This window comes from Dama dama, chromosome 11, assembly GCF_033118175.1.
Source record: "Dama dama isolate Ldn47 chromosome 11, ASM3311817v1, whole genome shotgun sequence".
Taxonomy (NCBI): Eukaryota; Metazoa; Chordata; class Mammalia; order Artiodactyla; family Cervidae; genus Dama; species Dama dama.
In genome coordinates this window covers 2734308-2748267 of record NC_083691.1, presented here as the reverse complement: position 1 = coordinate 2748267, position 13960 = coordinate 2734308, and the positions used below count along the sequence as shown (strand labels likewise).

General features: G+C 58.7%; 3 protein-coding genes and 5 non-coding genes across 11 annotated transcripts; 6 read left to right on the top strand and 2 right to left on the bottom strand.

The window, feature by feature from the left end:
• Window positions 1–18: 18 nt before the first annotated feature.
• MED22 (mediator complex subunit 22) lies at window positions 19–6349 on the bottom strand. Of its 4 annotated transcripts, none has more exons than XM_061154248.1 (5): window positions 6258–6349; window positions 5584–5745; window positions 4067–4147; window positions 3077–3285; window positions 19–734 (listed from the first exon to the last, which is right to left on the bottom strand). In XM_061154248.1, the coding sequence occupies exons 2-5, from the start codon at window positions 5704–5706 to the stop codon at window positions 542–544; spliced, it is 606 nt and encodes a 201-aa protein (XP_061010231.1). In that variant the 5' UTR covers window positions 5707–5745; window positions 6258–6349; the 3' UTR covers window positions 19–541. The 4 variants fall into 4 exon arrangements, with proteins under 4 accessions (XP_061010231.1, XP_061010228.1, XP_061010230.1 ...); XM_061154245.1 differs by lacking the exon at window positions 19–734 and adding an exon at window positions 3375–3524 and having other exon boundaries at window positions 853–3285; XM_061154247.1 differs by lacking the exon at window positions 19–734 and adding an exon at window positions 3375–3524 and having other exon boundaries at window positions 853–3285; window positions 6185–6264.
• Window positions 6350–6388: 39 nt separating this feature from the next.
• On the top strand, window positions 6389–9853 carry RPL7A (ribosomal protein L7a). Its single transcript, XM_061154244.1, has 8 exons — window positions 6389–6503; window positions 7176–7296; window positions 7844–7993; window positions 8283–8423; window positions 8620–8699; window positions 9018–9148; window positions 9425–9494; window positions 9679–9853. The coding sequence occupies exons 1-8, from the start codon at window positions 6501–6503 to the stop codon at window positions 9781–9783; spliced, it is 801 nt and encodes a 266-aa protein (XP_061010227.1). The 5' UTR covers window positions 6389–6500; the 3' UTR covers window positions 9784–9853.
• On the top strand, window positions 6914–6988 carry LOC133065698 (small nucleolar RNA SNORD24). The gene has a single exon (XR_009694960.1). It is a non-coding gene; the product is annotated as a small nucleolar RNA SNORD24 (small nucleolar RNA).
• LOC133065699 (small nucleolar RNA SNORD24) lies at window positions 7693–7765 on the top strand. The gene has a single exon (XR_009694961.1). It is a non-coding gene; the product is annotated as a small nucleolar RNA SNORD24 (small nucleolar RNA).
• LOC133065695 (small nucleolar RNA SNORD36) lies at window positions 8469–8545 on the top strand. Its single transcript, XR_009694957.1, has one exon. It is a non-coding gene; the product is annotated as a small nucleolar RNA SNORD36 (small nucleolar RNA).
• On the top strand, window positions 8874–8946 carry LOC133065694 (small nucleolar RNA SNORD36). The gene has a single exon (XR_009694956.1). It is a non-coding gene; the product is annotated as a small nucleolar RNA SNORD36 (small nucleolar RNA).
• On the top strand, window positions 9262–9326 carry LOC133065696 (small nucleolar RNA SNORD36). The gene has a single exon (XR_009694958.1). It is a non-coding gene; the product is annotated as a small nucleolar RNA SNORD36 (small nucleolar RNA).
• Window positions 9854–9973: 120 nt separating the features above from the next.
• Window positions 9974–13955, bottom strand: LOC133064324 (surfeit locus protein 1). Its single transcript, XM_061154243.1, has 9 exons — window positions 13870–13955; window positions 13722–13773; window positions 12695–12828; window positions 12532–12614; window positions 11684–11875; window positions 10845–10917; window positions 10602–10764; window positions 10359–10440; window positions 9974–10283 (listed from the first exon to the last, which is right to left on the bottom strand). The coding sequence occupies exons 1-9, from the start codon at window positions 13945–13947 to the stop codon at window positions 10214–10216; spliced, it is 927 nt and encodes a 308-aa protein (XP_061010226.1). The 5' UTR covers window positions 13948–13955; the 3' UTR covers window positions 9974–10213.
• Between the last annotated feature and the right edge of the window lie 5 nt (window positions 13956–13960).

Here is a 13960-nt window from a genome sequence, read left to right as displayed (position 1 = left end):
AAAAAAGGAACCAACCGATGCAAAAGGGCAGAGGTGGTTTTATTCAACAGTCTTTTATCACAAAAATAACCAAATGTATGCAGCAACAGAATTGGGAAGCACTCTGCCTGACTTCCATGAGAGTGGGCAGTCAGCTAGCAGAGGAGCCTCAGGATGAGGTAGTGGGCAGAGCTGTGCACGTCCCCCCTCCCCCCATGGTAAACCGCATGCACAGGTTAGGTTTCCCAACACTGGGCAAACTCCTGCCCTGCTGCCAGGTCCTCAGTGGGACAAACTCTCCTGGAAACTCCCTTCTAGCCAGCCCAGAAAGCAGCAAATAGGAAGGATGGGCCACCCTGGAATGGTGGGGGCACTCCTTCCCCCCAACACTCCTAGGTGGGCTGTCCCTGGGCTGACAAGGTTCCCAAAGAAGCCACAGTGGCTCCCCAAGTGGGCACCAGGGCTGAAGGGAGTGGAGGCTGGGGTGGGCCCAGAGGGGAGGACTGGATTTCGTTCCTAAAATCCTAGGGGTCTGGGGCGGGGGGGGGGAGCCCCAGGAGGCTCAGGTGTGCTCCGTGGGGCCGGGGCCACTAGTGTGGGAGTGGGCAGGGGCTGCAGCCTGCAGGGGGCCGCCAGCACTGGGCTCCGGGGATGCGAGCAGAGGGGCTGAGAGGCAGTCAGCGGAGTCTGTGTCCGGGTCCAGCCTCCAGTAAGCTTCGCACAGAGGCAGATCATTAGCTTCACATAGACTTGAGCTTTTCCACCACCAGAAACCCAGGGAGAGACAGGAGCAGGCAGAGATGAAGCCAGGGAAGGAAAGCAAGATAGAAGCAGTTAAGGAAACACAGATCACACCCCAGACCTGCATTCCCCTCCTCCCGTGTGCACGGTGAGCTGCGCCTGCTTCCGGGTCCTCCAGGGGCTCCTACAGGGACCCATTTGGGACCAGCCACTGGCAGGCTGTGTGACCTCGGCAGGTCCCTTCCACTGACCCATCCGTGTCCCTCCTGGCTCCGGCTGCCTTCCTCCTGCAGGGAGCTGCCAGCTCCACTCTCTAGCTGCAGGAACCAGCGTCCAGAGGTGGTCTCCATGGTCCCTGCACTTCTCAAGGGCCCTGGGGGCACAGACCCTGTCTACTCTCTGGGCCTGGGACTCAGCCCGAATGGGGTGGCGGTTAGAAGCAGAGGCCCTGGCGTTCTGTCCTGCAGCCCTGCACCAGCTGTGTGACCTCAAACAGGACCCCAGCACCTTGAACTCAGGCTCCCGTCTCTAACGCGGGGACAGTCTACGGCCACGCCACACTGAACGCACCAGATCTTGTCTAGTGTGGGGACAGCACGGCTGGCCTCTTAGGGCAGGGATGCAGGTGAACAGAGCATGGCTCGTGGAGGCCGTCCAGGGGGCGAGTGGGGCCTGCCCATCCCCACACTTGTCCCGCGGGCTTCCTCCCGAATCCTGCCTCTCGCTCCCGCCCCCAGCATCCAGCCTCAGAACCATCCTGGACACAGAGCAGAGTTTTGCGGAGAGTGGAGGGCGAGAGGCAGAGAAAGCAAATCGTGAGCAGAAAGCGGGGAAGCGAGCGTGTGGGCAGCGGAGACGCACACGGAGAACGGGCTGAGCGCTGGTGGCTGGGGCGGGGACACGCCGCCTGTGTAGGGGACAAGCAGGGAGGGGCCCACAGCCGGCTAGCCCTGACTCAGCTGAGCCCCGGCCACCACAGGCATTTACAGACGGAGGGCCTCAGCCTCTCAAAGACCCCAGGCTGGACTAGAAACCCCTCTGAGCCAGACTGACGGCCTGGAGCCAGGACAGGAGGAGCCTGGCTCTCAGGCGTTCCCCTTCAGCCCCCATTGCCCTCAGTCTCAAGAGGCAGGGCTAAGCTCTCTCCTGCAGACATTCAGTCCATGGCCCTGGCCCATGGGGGCCACAAGGGTGCAAACACAAGGACATAAGGAGCAATGCCCCCAGCAGGGTCTGAACCTCCCCAGGGACCACTCTGGACCCCTCACTGAAGGCTACTATGCAGGAGGCACTTGCTGTGTGTCTGCTGAGCCAGTAGGCATCAGGGATGAGAGGTGGCCGCAGAACCCTCTGGAAGAGTTTAAACCACTCCAACCGAGCAGTGACACTTGTCCCTTCCCACGAAGGTAAAGGCAGGAGGGACCGTGAGGGGTGGCACTGGAACGCACACAGAAATCAAGCCTCAGGACACAGACATGCTGGCTCTGGGCATCTTTGGCCCCACCCTGGCCGCCACGGGACAGAAAGGAGCAATGAAAATCCATGACAGGAAAGACACGTTTATCCAGCGAGGGCGAGGGGGTGCCAACCCCGCATCTGCTGGAGTGAGTCTTGATTTTTCCAAGCTAACGACGGATGTGCGAGGCCTCTCCAGCCTCAGCTTCCCCTTAAGTAAATTACCCCTGGATTCTGATTTCCTGGGGTCCCTCCAGCTCAAACTGCCTTGGTTTCGGAATTGTAAGCAGGCCACGAGGGCTGGCGTCACAGGCCTTGCCTACTGCTGTGATTGGGCCTAGCGCGCAGGAGGGCTGTGATCTGTGAATAACGCTGAGCTGAATGGGAACTCTGGTCCAAGTGCCCAGGCCTGGCGTTCAAGGCCACACTCCACTTGGATTTTCTCCTCCTCCTTCCCAGGAACCCCCACCCCGACACACACAGAGTGGGTGTTCGGTGACACCCATGGCGAATCACAACCCTGGGCAAGCACTGGGGTCCTGGACAGGGGCTGGGTAGCCAAGAGCACTGGCCCCGCGTGGCTGGGATGTTTAGACCTGGATTAGACGATTAAGACAGACAGATGGGCCCCCAGACAGAAACGCTGGCCTGGCCCTCCCAACCCTCGAGGCTCTGATTTTCATTCTGATGCCCAGGCCCCGGGAGGCAGCATCAGCTGTCTGTTGATCAGATGTTCTGACCCTGAGGTCTGCTCTGAAACCCAGACAAAGGGTTCTGTTGCCGAGACCAGGAAGGGTTTGGAAGCAAGGACCTTCAGGCTGCCGGGTGGGGCTGGGCCACCCCTGCTGGCCGGGCCCGGGTCCGCAGGTCCGCCGTGCACGGGGTCCAGCCCTATTTGTACCTGGACGAGTAATACTCCTCCTCCAGCTCGTACAGGTCGATGGAGACCTCGTCCCGCAGCGCGACGAGCTTCCGGTCACACTCCTCCTGCAGGGCACGCAGCTGCTGGCGGCGCTGGTCGATGGCCTCATTCACTGACGGGAAGTCGTTGAGGATGAGGAATTGCTTGAGGTCAGACACCAGCTTCATCAGGGACTCGCCGGCTCGGACCTGCGGCCGTGGGGATCAAGCGGCATGGTGAGGGGCCGCCTGCCTCCGTGTGCCTGACGCTGGGTAGGCAATGGCAGCGGTGGCCTCACCCGCGAAGTGGGGCCGCGGCACTCACACGGGGCCGTCGCCAGGAGTGAGGGTCTAGGAGGTGAGCGAGGGGAGGGCAGGGTCCCCGGCAGCCGCCGCAGGCACGTGAATTGCTGCCATGGCAGGTGCCATCGGGCCTCTGGCTTCCACTCCTGCAGGTATGATGGCCGGTCGCACACTTTATTCAATCACGTATCCTGCTTCTGAAAACCTCAAACCCCAGACAAAACTGCCGTCCATTTAACCTGCCCTATTCTTCCTCAGTCAGGGCCAGCATACCTGCCAGTTGTGGGTCCTACCGTTTAGGACCCTGCGCTATGCATTTCCATCCTGGGTGTGGACCCATGGAAACACTTGGTGGCTTTGCTTGTTCCATGGCATTGAAAGGGATCAAGATGCCTGTCCTGTTTCATCTGGTCGTTTGCTTTTTGCATTTATAAAACCTTTACTTATAAGAAACCTTCATGTATAGAGAACCTGCACTTACAGAGAATCTTCAGAGAGGAAGGGCTGACCTCTTTGTAACCCCTGCCCAGCACTGGACAGAGTGGCCGTACCCACTACCTGCCAGCCCCTCCCTCAGCTGCCGAGGAAAGCCCTCCTCTTGAAGGGAGGTTTGCCCCTCTGCCCCCGGGAACCTCAGTAGACCACAGGCTTCTGGAGCCTGGACTGTCCCCTCCACCTGGTGACTCACGATGTTGGCGGCTCTCACGTGCATTTCGTAGTTGTCCTGCTCGCCCTGAGTGGCCCTTGACACCTGCGTCTCGTCCTCAATCTGGAGGGCAAATGAGAAAGTCCAGCGTGGGCAGATGCCCCGGCCCACAGGTACCCAGTGGCGGCGTTGGTGCACCCACACTCGCCACACCCTGTGGCCTATCTTGCCCTCTGCACCAGATACTGCCCCCAGGCCTCAGGCCGCGTGCTCTAGCGCCCCCCACCCCCCGCCCCGTTCTAAGGAGGTAAGGGGCACCCTCACAGGACCAACAGATGCCCAAGTACGAGGGCTGCTGGGCCAGGTGCAAGGAGGGGTTGGCCCCATCTTTTCAGCTTGTGCACTCAATGACCTCCTGAATGGATGAAGAAAAGGACAGTGTATTTTTTTAAGTGACCATTTTCTGAGGATTTTCTGGGTGCCAGGCACTGTGTTAAGCACTTGACCATCATCTTAGGAAACTCTCACTGAAGCCTGGACAATCTTCCCTGGGGGGCAGACCTGAAGCCGGGACAGACCTGAGTGCACTCCAGGTGTCTCAGACGGTCAATGGAGGACCCAGGAGTCCTGCCCCACCTGTCCTGTCCAAGGTCCGGGCTATTAACTGTCCCAACCCACCCACCAGGCCAGGATGCAGGCAGGGGTCAGGGCACTCTAAGTGGTAGGGACCCCGATTTCCCAGGTCCCAATCCCAGCCCTGTTGGATATTCACAAAATATCCTGACTTGGGGCAGGATGCTAAAGCTTCTGAGTCTCTGTTCTCTCCTCTGAAAAGGAATTGGAGAGCAATGACCTGCCCTATAACATTCTCGTGACGATTAAATGGGACGGGACACACAGGGCCCTCACAGCTCAGCCTGACACTACGTGAGCACTAGATGTCACTGACAGCACTGACTGCCATCGTCACTATTAAGGCTCAAGTGAGTTACAGGACTGGACAGTCACGCAGAGATGCAGCCCCACTCCAGTCAGTGGGCTTGCCTGCCCAGAACCGGCTGCTGACCCTCTCTCTGCCCACATGAGGAGCTTTCCCCAGCTTCTCTCCCGACCACATGTGCTCACAATAGTTCCAAGTGACTGCTTTAGGTGGATAAACTCATCCAGCCAGACAAGGACGCCATGCTGCAGGGGACACTGAGGCACTGAGAAGGAAAGACGTCATCCAACCCCTTGCTGCTAGTAAGTGACGCTGGATCCCGGCACTGTGGCTGGAGTCCCATACAAATGCCTCCCCAGGGCCTGTGATTGGCCGGGTGATTTACCTGTCTCCCTGTTTGCTGCGGTCACCCCCTCCCCCAAACCCCCACCCCCGGCCCTCTCAAACGTTCTCCCCATGGGGACGAGGGCCCTGCCTGGGGGCTCACTGCAGGATGGCCACCACCTGGCTGGGAGCACCCACGTGCAGTGGGTGCTGTTGAAAGCGGACGCCCCGGACTCAGCTCTGCTCACTACTGTATCGCTCTTCAAGGGAGCCGGAGACCGGCGGCCCCACCCACCTTGGCGGTCTTGATGATCTCGGTGAAGTTGTCCATGATGGACTTGACGTCGTCCTTAAGCCGCTTGTTGTAAGACTGCAGCAGCGTCTCCTTGCTCTGCGGCAGGGCTCTCTGCTGGGCCATGGCGGGGCCTCAGACAGCGCAGGACGGGGTGGGGGGCACCTGGAAGCGAGTCTGGGTGTGAGCAGGCCAGCTCCGGCCCCTCTCTCCGCTGCAGGCGCCAGCCTGGGTAGGACCCTCGGGCAGGCTCTCCGGAGATGCCCTTTCCGCCAAACGCGCGCTACGGGCTCTCCTCTGGTCCGCGCCCCCTCGGCCGGACCCCGACGACCACTCGGCCGGCGCCGGCGCAGCCCTCTCGGAGGCCAGGCTGACGCACGTCCCCGCCGGCCCGCGCGGACCCGAGGAGCCGCTCGGGTCCTATCCCGACTCTGCCTCCCCCGTCTCCACGCCGGGGACCCTGGAGGGCCGCCCCACGAGGCGTCGGGGCTCCTCCGTCCCGGGACCGACCGCCCTCCCGCCCCGCGCCAGGTGCCTCCGGGCTGCGCGCGCGCTCCCGCGCGGCGAGGCTCCCCGACCGAACTCGCGGGGGAGTAAACCCCACCAGAAGGACGCCGACCGAGCCACGCCGCCCCAGCTCCCGCAGTGGGTCCGCAGAGCCGGGGCCCGCTGGGTACCTCGCTGGAGGCGGAGTGGGGGGGACAAGCGCGCGCCCCTCCGGGTCAGTCTCCGCGGTCCTTCCCTGGGGCTCCCACGGTTCTTCCTGCTCTAGGTACCGCCCCCGACCGAGCGGGAGGGAAAACGAAGTTCTTTCTCTTTAAATCCGAAATCCCGCGCCGGCGCCAGTTCTCGCGATCTCCGAGGGCGCCTACAAATTACCCACAATTCCCCGTCCTTTCTCTCTACGCCAGCCCTTCAAGATGGTGAGTCTGTTTTCTGTTCGTCGTGCCGGTTCGGCTGTCTGAGCTCTATCCGCCGCCATCCTCCTCGGAGCGCGACCGCGCGGGGGTGCCTCCACTGCCCAGAGCGAGGGGCACCCTGCAGGGCCTCGCTCAGCGGCCTTGGGGTTGGATAAGACTCCCCGCCTTCGTCTGGCAGGGAGGGATGATGATCCGGGGAGAGCAGCGCCGCAGTGCGGGGCTCGGGGACGGACGGGGTCGGGGCGGGGGGGGGGGCTTCTCCATTTCTTAGGGGCCCGCTCAGGGGGTCTCGGCCCGCGCGGTGTCTTCTCTCGCCTCTACTGTTTGGAGCCTGCCGGTCCCCGAAGAGGGGGCCCGCTGTCCCCGTCGCGGGGAAGGGGCGGCGCCGCGGGTTCGCGGACCCGCCGCGCTCGTGCAGATGATGTGAAAGAATATTTGCTATCTGAGTGATGGTGAGGACGTTCCTGACCACCAAGATCGCTGATGTACGAGCCGGGGGCGGCCTCTGGGCCCGCGCGGCGCCTGACACACGAGGGGTCGGGCTCGCCCTCGGGGGTGGCGGGGTTGCCCGCCGTCCGCGCTCGTCTTCGGAGGGCCAAGCCCCCAGGACCCGCCCCTCTGCAGAGAAACCGGCAGAGGCGGCGGTGGCGAAAGCTGGTGTTTTTTCTCGCCCAGCCGAAGGGAAAGAAGGCCAAGGGGAAGAAGGTGGCCCCGGCCCCGGCCGTGGTGAAGAAGCAGGAGGCCAAGAAGGTGGTCAACCCCCTGTTCGAGAAGAGGCCCAAGAATTTTGGCATTGGTGAGTCAGAAACGGGAGATGTTGTGTTTTCACGTTATCCTCGATGGAGAAAAATAAAAGTTCGTTGAACAGAAGGTCGTATTCTGTCCTAGATTTCACTGGGTTCGGAGTCGAGGCTTACTTGGATTGGAATTCTCACGTTTTGTCACTAACTAAATTATGCTCGGCTCTTATTCTCTCGCTTTGAGAGGTGGGACAGTGACGGTCCTTTCTCCGTGGCCTCACTGTAAGCCCGAACATGAGGCACCGTGGAGCCCGGGTGCTGGCCTTTGGGTTGCGCTTGGCCATCAAGAAACGGGTGCTCCCAGCGCAGGGGTGATGGGGCTGACTGCGCCTTGGCTGCTTGTGGAACAGGAGGTGGCGCTATAGTCTCCCCTGTGTTCTTTGGTGTTTGTGTGCAAATGATGTAAAAAAATCTGTTACCTGGAATCTGGTGATGACATTTTAAACCACCAAGATCGCTGATGCACCTACCTCCTTAAGTGTGTTTCTATACCTGAACTTGACAAGGAGTTTGAGCCTCACCTCATTACTTTTTACTTAACAGGACAGGACATCCAACCCAAGAGGGACCTCACCCGCTTTGTCAAATGGCCCCGCTACATCCGGCTGCAGCGGCAAAGGGCTATTCTCTATAAGCGGCTGAAAGTGCCTCCTGCAATTAACCAATTCACCCAGGCCTTGGACCGACAAACTGGTGAGGTTCTGTGGCCTAAAAGCACCATTGGGAAGGGATTTCTTGGGCATGGTTGCCACCCTTTCTTGGACCTGCTAGAACCTGCTTTTGAAGGGGCAGTGTGTGTTTTTAATAGGCTGGTTTATTAAAACTTAAAGATTCCTTGTCTAGTTCCAAAACATGACATACTGATGGGTTAATGAAGTGGGTCTGAGATCTCTTGGACTGTGGTTGTATCCAGGACTGATCTAGCATTTATTGTTAAGTGATAAATATTGCAACTTCAGATGTGAATTATTTTTTTTGTCAGCTACTCAACTGCTTAAGCTGGCCCACAAGTACAGACCAGAGACAAAGCAGGAGAAGAAGCAGAGGCTGCTGGCCCGCGCTGAGAAGAAAGCTGCCGGCAAAGGCGACATCCCCACCAAGAGGCCACCTGTCCTTAGAGCAGGTGAGTGCACCTTTCCTTGAAGAAGGTGAGTTGTGGGGCAGGCTGTTGGAAATGATGCATGAATTTCTTCACCTGGAATCACTGTAGAGAGTAAAGTCCGAGCTTTTTAACCCTGAGTCACAGCCAGGCTGCGTGGAACTGCTTTTGTGAACAGCAGCCCCACCCTGCCCTCATGCAAACTGGCTGTGTGTTCTAGGGGTCAACACTGTCACCACCCTGGTGGAGAACAAGAAGGCTCAGCTGGTGGTGATCGCTCACGATGTGGATCCCATCGAGGTATGTGTGGCTTGTTTGCCTGTGTCGACTGCTGGACTTAGATTGGTGGGTCCTTGTCTATACCAGGAAGATAGTGCCGAACTAGATGCTGTGTCTGACAGGCCCTGGTGGAGTGACAAGGATTGTCAGCTTTTCATATAAGGGAGTCCTGACAAGGGATCCAGTTCCTGGCTTTTGCGATGATGTGAATTTCTGACTGAATTAAACCTTGAAGTGCAAACACATGAGCTTTTTAACCCTGAGCAATTGCTATCACATTAGCCTTTTTAAGTTACTGCTTTTGCTCCAGATAACTCTAGAGCTAACGCTGTCTTCCAGCTCGTGGTCTTCCTGCCTGCCCTGTGCCGCAAGATGGGGGTTCCCTACTGCATCATCAAGGGCAAGGCCCGGCTGGGGCGCCTGGTCCACAGGAAGACATGCACCACCGTAGCCTTCACACAAGTCAACTCGTAAGTGCAGTGGAGCCCAGTATTCCCAAGTCATTAAGGGACCACCCTGCCCCCACTCCAAGGTCACATAATTTCTCAGGGTCTTACTTTAAAAAGTACATTTTCTGAATCTTTGCCAATGATGGTTATGAATTTCTTCACCTGAATAAGCCATGTGGTCATGCTATATCTGAGGCAAGAGGCTTCTGTTGGAGCTAAATTGATGTCATGTCTGCTTTGAGGGAGGTGGGTAACTTGACATGCCAGTGACCTTAATTTCCCTCTCTGCCTTGTTAGGGAGGACAAGAGTGCCCTGGCTAAGCTGGTGGAAGCCATCAGAACCAATTACAACGACAGATACGATGAGGTAAGAAACACATTCATACAAAATATTGTCTTTGAAGCCTTTAGTCAAAGACTGGCTGCTCTTGGTTCTGAGCAGTTGTATATGCCAGTGAACTTGGAACAATGAAATAGAATTGCATGAACCAGCATGGTTTGAAAGCCTTAGAAAATGACACAGCAGGCTGACTGTTTCTCTTCTCCCACAGATCCGTCGTCACTGGGGAGGCAATGTCCTGGGGCCAAAGTCAGTGGCTCGCATCGCCAAGCTGGAAAAGGCTAAGGCCAAAGAACTGGCCACCAAGCTGGGCTGAGTGTACACTATTGAGTTTTCTGTACTGTACATAAAAGTAATAAAAAGGCTGCTTCAGCTGGTATCAAGCATTCTGGGATGGTGACAAGTACTTTCATCAGTTGTGCATCCAGTTTTGTGTGCGGGGGCGGGGGGGGGCGCGGGCACTATGCTTGGTTTTCATTTACTGCACAGGATTTCTTCCCTCATTTGTGGTGAGCAGGGGCTACTCTCCAAGTTGTGCGTGGGCTTCTCACTGCCACCACGGAAGCCCTGTGTGTGTGTCCAGTTTCTTAAAAGGCTGTCTTAGGTGGTACATTGGAGTTTAGGTGGAAAGAAAAGCACTTCGTGTGGTGCAGAGATTTATTTATACCAAGAGCACATGATCAGCATAAAACCAAATCTCTTGAAGTGGCTTCAGTTGTTCAGGGACAGGCTGACTTCTGCTAACCTCACACGCCAGGAGTCCGACTTAGGAACCTCTTGCACCACAGGTACGAGGTAGCCGCACAGAGTCCGTACCTCGGGTTGAAAGCAGGGAACTCTGTCAGGGGGTGGGTGGGGGGAGGGAGTGGGCGAGGCCAGGCCCCGGCTTACCAGGTGATGATGTACTGCAGGTGCTCATTCCGCAGGGAGACTCTGGTCTGCCCTCCGATGGGCCCGCCAGGGACTGTGCTCTCTGCAGGGACACGGAAGTGTCCTCATGGTGTCTGTGGGGCACTCAGCCAAGTCGGGCACACTCCCACCCACCAACATACATGCTCGGGTGTAAAGGACAGGAGGAGAGGTGTATGGCCAGGGCTAAGAGGGAGGTATTGGGGTGTGCTGCTCATAACATACTGAAGTCTGCATCGATGAAGATGGGCTCTGCGCCTGTGAGCCTGGCCATGGCCTCCAGGTCCCGGTAATGCCAGTGGTTCCGCTCCGGATTGTTCTCGGGGACAAAAGGCTTCCTGGTCTCTGTGAGCCTCACCATCCCCACCAGGTCCACCTCTCCCTCAATCTGTGAGGGAAGGTGAGAGATGCCGTGTCTCTGCAGAGCTGGGACAGCTCCTCCCAGAGGGGACAGTCCACGGCCCTCACCTGGCCTTTATGCCGCGTGTCTGGATTCACTTTCCTCCTGGGCACAAACCCTCTGTTCACCAGAATGGTGATTCTAGAGTACCAAGAACATGCTATTTCAGGCAGGGAAGGGGTTCTGAATGCAGGTGATGAGTGGTCACTGGGTGCCTCAGGCAAACAGCACAAGGGAAAGACTGAAGTAGAGCGAGCTGGGGACGGGGGGGCTCCAACCCCGGGAGTGCGGTGGGTTCATGCCCTCCCCACCGCCAACCTCTGCTGTTTCACCTGCTGCAACACAACCAGTGGTGGATGTCTCCCCACTGCCTCTCCCTTCAACTCCTGCTTTCAGTTCCCTGTCCTAGCCTAGCTGCAGCACTGGGGCCCATCCTGCGCAGAAAACCAGAAGGCGAAGGCCGAGGCCCTGGGGTTTCTTCTCAGGCTGATGCTCCAGTTTTGGGTCTTGGTGGTGGTGGGGGAAGCGGTGCTGCAGGGCTGGCACTGACTACATACCACCTCCTACTCAAACAGCCTCTTGGGAAGGCTCCCCTGACCCGAAACCCTCCACGCAAGGCTGGGGCTCCTCTGCTGGCCCTCCTGTTGCCCCATAATCACTAAGTGTCAGCCGCTGAACAGTTTCTCCAAAGAGGTCTATTTCATGCTCCTTCCCCTTCAGAGCTCAACAACGCAGATGAAGTTCAGTACTTAGCTGTCTTAATGACACCAGGATGACATTTCAAACTCTCCAAGGAGTTGAGCTGTCTGGGCAGCTTGGATTCCCCAGGGTTGGGGGCTGAGAAGGAACATGGGAACCAGTACCTCTGCCAGGCCACTCAGCACCCCTTCCCTGACATGCCACTCACCCCAGTTCAGTGCAGTGGAAGGGAGTGACCACATAGGCACCGCTCTCAGCTGCCGATGAGAGCCGGCCGGCCTCCCGGGCCTCCCGGGCAGGGTCCACCATTGTCCGAGGCATCATGTACAGCTCCTTGGAGTGGTCGAAGTACCCCCTGACCTTCACGGGCCTGTACTCCAGGTTCTTCAGTTCCATTGGGCTATACAGGGCGGGAGAAGGGGAGCCGAGACCCACTTGAGGGTCTGCAGACCACACCACCCACCGTGGCCTGGGCAGAAGATGCACGAGCACCATGGGGGCTACAGGGCTGCATGCTGTGCCCTCGAAGCGGGGCTAGGTCCCTGGGAAGCACGCAGAACGAGGATCTGTGCTGCCAAACAGTCCTAGTTTTCAAGAAAAGCTTAACGCTGTGGACTCCTGTGTGAACTCAGTAAAATACAGGGGCCAAAGCGACCATCTGCAAGGCAAACGACCCACTGTCTGCTCCCTTGAATGGGAAGGGTCATGACAACAGCTGTCCTTGTAGGCGAGTGCTTTTAAAGGAGGGAAGAAGGCAGGAGAATCACTAGGCACATTTTCAAAACATCACTCATGTTCAGACATGACAGATGTCTGCACTCCCGCCACCTAAGAACTACTGCTACGGGAGGCCGTCAGCACTGCGGGAGCCCTCAGTACACTGGGCCTGGAAACGGGTGAAGCCCAAAGGCCTTTCTACACGTGTGTGTCAGGCAGCAGCTGGGTGTCAACAAGAAGCCGAGCAGGCCCACTGAGGAGTCGAAGGCAAGCTGCAGCCAGGCCCCACTGCTGACCGTGAGCGAGCCCAGCCCCAGCTGGGCAGCCGCACAAACTCACTCTGCGGGCAGTGGGATGGGCTCAGCCATAACTCTCGACTCTAGCTCTGCGATCAGCTGTAGCTTCCACTTCCGACGCTGGACCTGTGGGCGCAGGGTGTGAGCCCAAGTGGGCGGCAGCACAGTCAGGGCCTCAGGGCCAGGAGAGCCACGTCAGCCTTTACCTGCCACGTCCCCAGGCCAAAAGCAGTCACAGGAATAAGAAGCAGAAACCAGCGGAGGAAGGACTCATCTTCGCTTTTTGTGGCAGTTGCTTCGGCTGAAGAGCTGCCACACCTGCCGGGCCTCCAGGCCAACCCTAGGAGATGTCACAGCACGGGCATGGGGCTGGAAGCCCTGGAAAGAAGAACTGGAGCGGCCAATTCCTTGAAGCTGCCCTGACTGCCTGAGAGAACGTGGAACACAAGGAGGGCGGCCACCACGGGCAGTCGGAGCTAACCAGCAGCCCCTGCGCCCGGCCCAGCTCCTAACCCAGCACCCAGCGCAGGACCCCCACTCAGCAGTCACCGACTGGATGAGATCCAGCGATTAGGGCCTGGCTCTGCCGCCCGCCATGACCCTGGGTAACTCATGGAACCACCTCATGGCTTTCCTGCAAAGACATGCTGAGACCTATCCTGTCACTTACACGCACGGACTGCCCATGCTCTGCAGAGACAGAATGTGATACACTTCAGGACAGTGGTTTACAGAGCTCTCAGAACTTTTCTTTTGAATCGCTCACAAATTTAAAGTTGGAAAAACGTACACAAGAGGTACCTTTAAGTTCTCAGAGCGTGAGTTCCATCAATGGAAAGCAACCTAGGTCTTAGGGATGTTAAAAAAAGGCAGGCCGGGAGCAAACTTACAGCCGCCTTTCCAGGGCGCACAGCGCTCTATACACAAACACCCTTTGCTGAACCGCGGGGACCACACGCAAACTGTACAGACAAGCCATGCTTTACTTTAGGATCCCAGACGGCTTCGGTCTCGGGTCGGCCCCGCCTCAGCTTGAGGCGGCCTCGGGCAGTGGCTGCACTTGTCGGCCGGGTGGCAGCACGGAGAATAGCCCGCGCGCACCCAGGGCCCGACTCCCGAGGTTGGGGCGGCAGTTTCAGAGATTATCGCGACACCCTCGTCCCCCGGCAAAGTGAACGCACGGACTGAAAGTCTTTCCCGGGGCGCCTGGGGCGTCCCTGCACGAGAACTCACCTGCGCGCGGGGCGATCCCCAGCACGCTCCTCCAGACGACGCTGGCCGGGGTCTGCGGAGACGCGAGAGGCCGGCTGAGCTCACCCACTCCGAGGGCGCGCCCGCCCGGCCGCACCCCCGCCCGGCCGCACCGGCCCGGCCCGCTCACCGTCCCCGCGCCCGCCGCGCACAGCAGAGGCCGCAGCCCCGCCGCCCGCAGCCCCAGCTGCAGCACCGCCGCCGCCATCGCCCCGCCCGCT

Excerpts from the sequence above, each read along its gene's own strand:
- MED22 (XM_061154248.1), bottom strand. The coding sequence starts at position 5,706 with ATGGCCCAGCAGAGAGCCCTGCCGCAGAGCAAGGAGACGCTGCTGCAG. Across the intron at positions 4,148-5,583 it reads AGATCATCAAGACCGCCAAG|ATTGAGGACGAGACGCAGGT; the intron begins GTGGGTGGGGCC and ends TTTGCCCTCCAG. Across the intron at positions 3,286-4,066 it reads ACGTGAGAGCCGCCAACATC|GTCCGAGCCGGCGAGTCCCT; the intron begins GTGAGTCACCAG and ends CCACGGCCGCAG.
- RPL7A (XM_061154244.1), top strand. Across the intron at positions 8,700-9,017 it reads ACGATGTGGATCCCATCGAG|CTCGTGGTCTTCCTGCCTGC; the intron begins GTATGTGTGGCT and ends GCTGTCTTCCAG. Across the intron at positions 9,495-9,678 it reads ACAACGACAGATACGATGAG|ATCCGTCGTCACTGGGGAGG; the intron begins GTAAGAAACACA and ends CTTCTCCCACAG.
- LOC133064324 (XM_061154243.1), bottom strand. The coding sequence starts at position 13,947 with ATGGCGGCGGCGGTGCTGCAGCTGGGGCTGCGGGCGGCGGGGCTGCGG. Across the intron at positions 11,876-12,531 it reads CCCATCCCACTGCCCGCAGA|CCCAATGGAACTGAAGAACC; the intron begins GTGAGTTTGTGC and ends CGCCCTGTATAG. Across the intron at positions 10,441-10,601 it reads CTTCATCGATGCAGACTTCA|AGAGCACAGTCCCTGGCGGG; the intron begins GTATGTTATGAG and ends GTGTCCCTGCAG.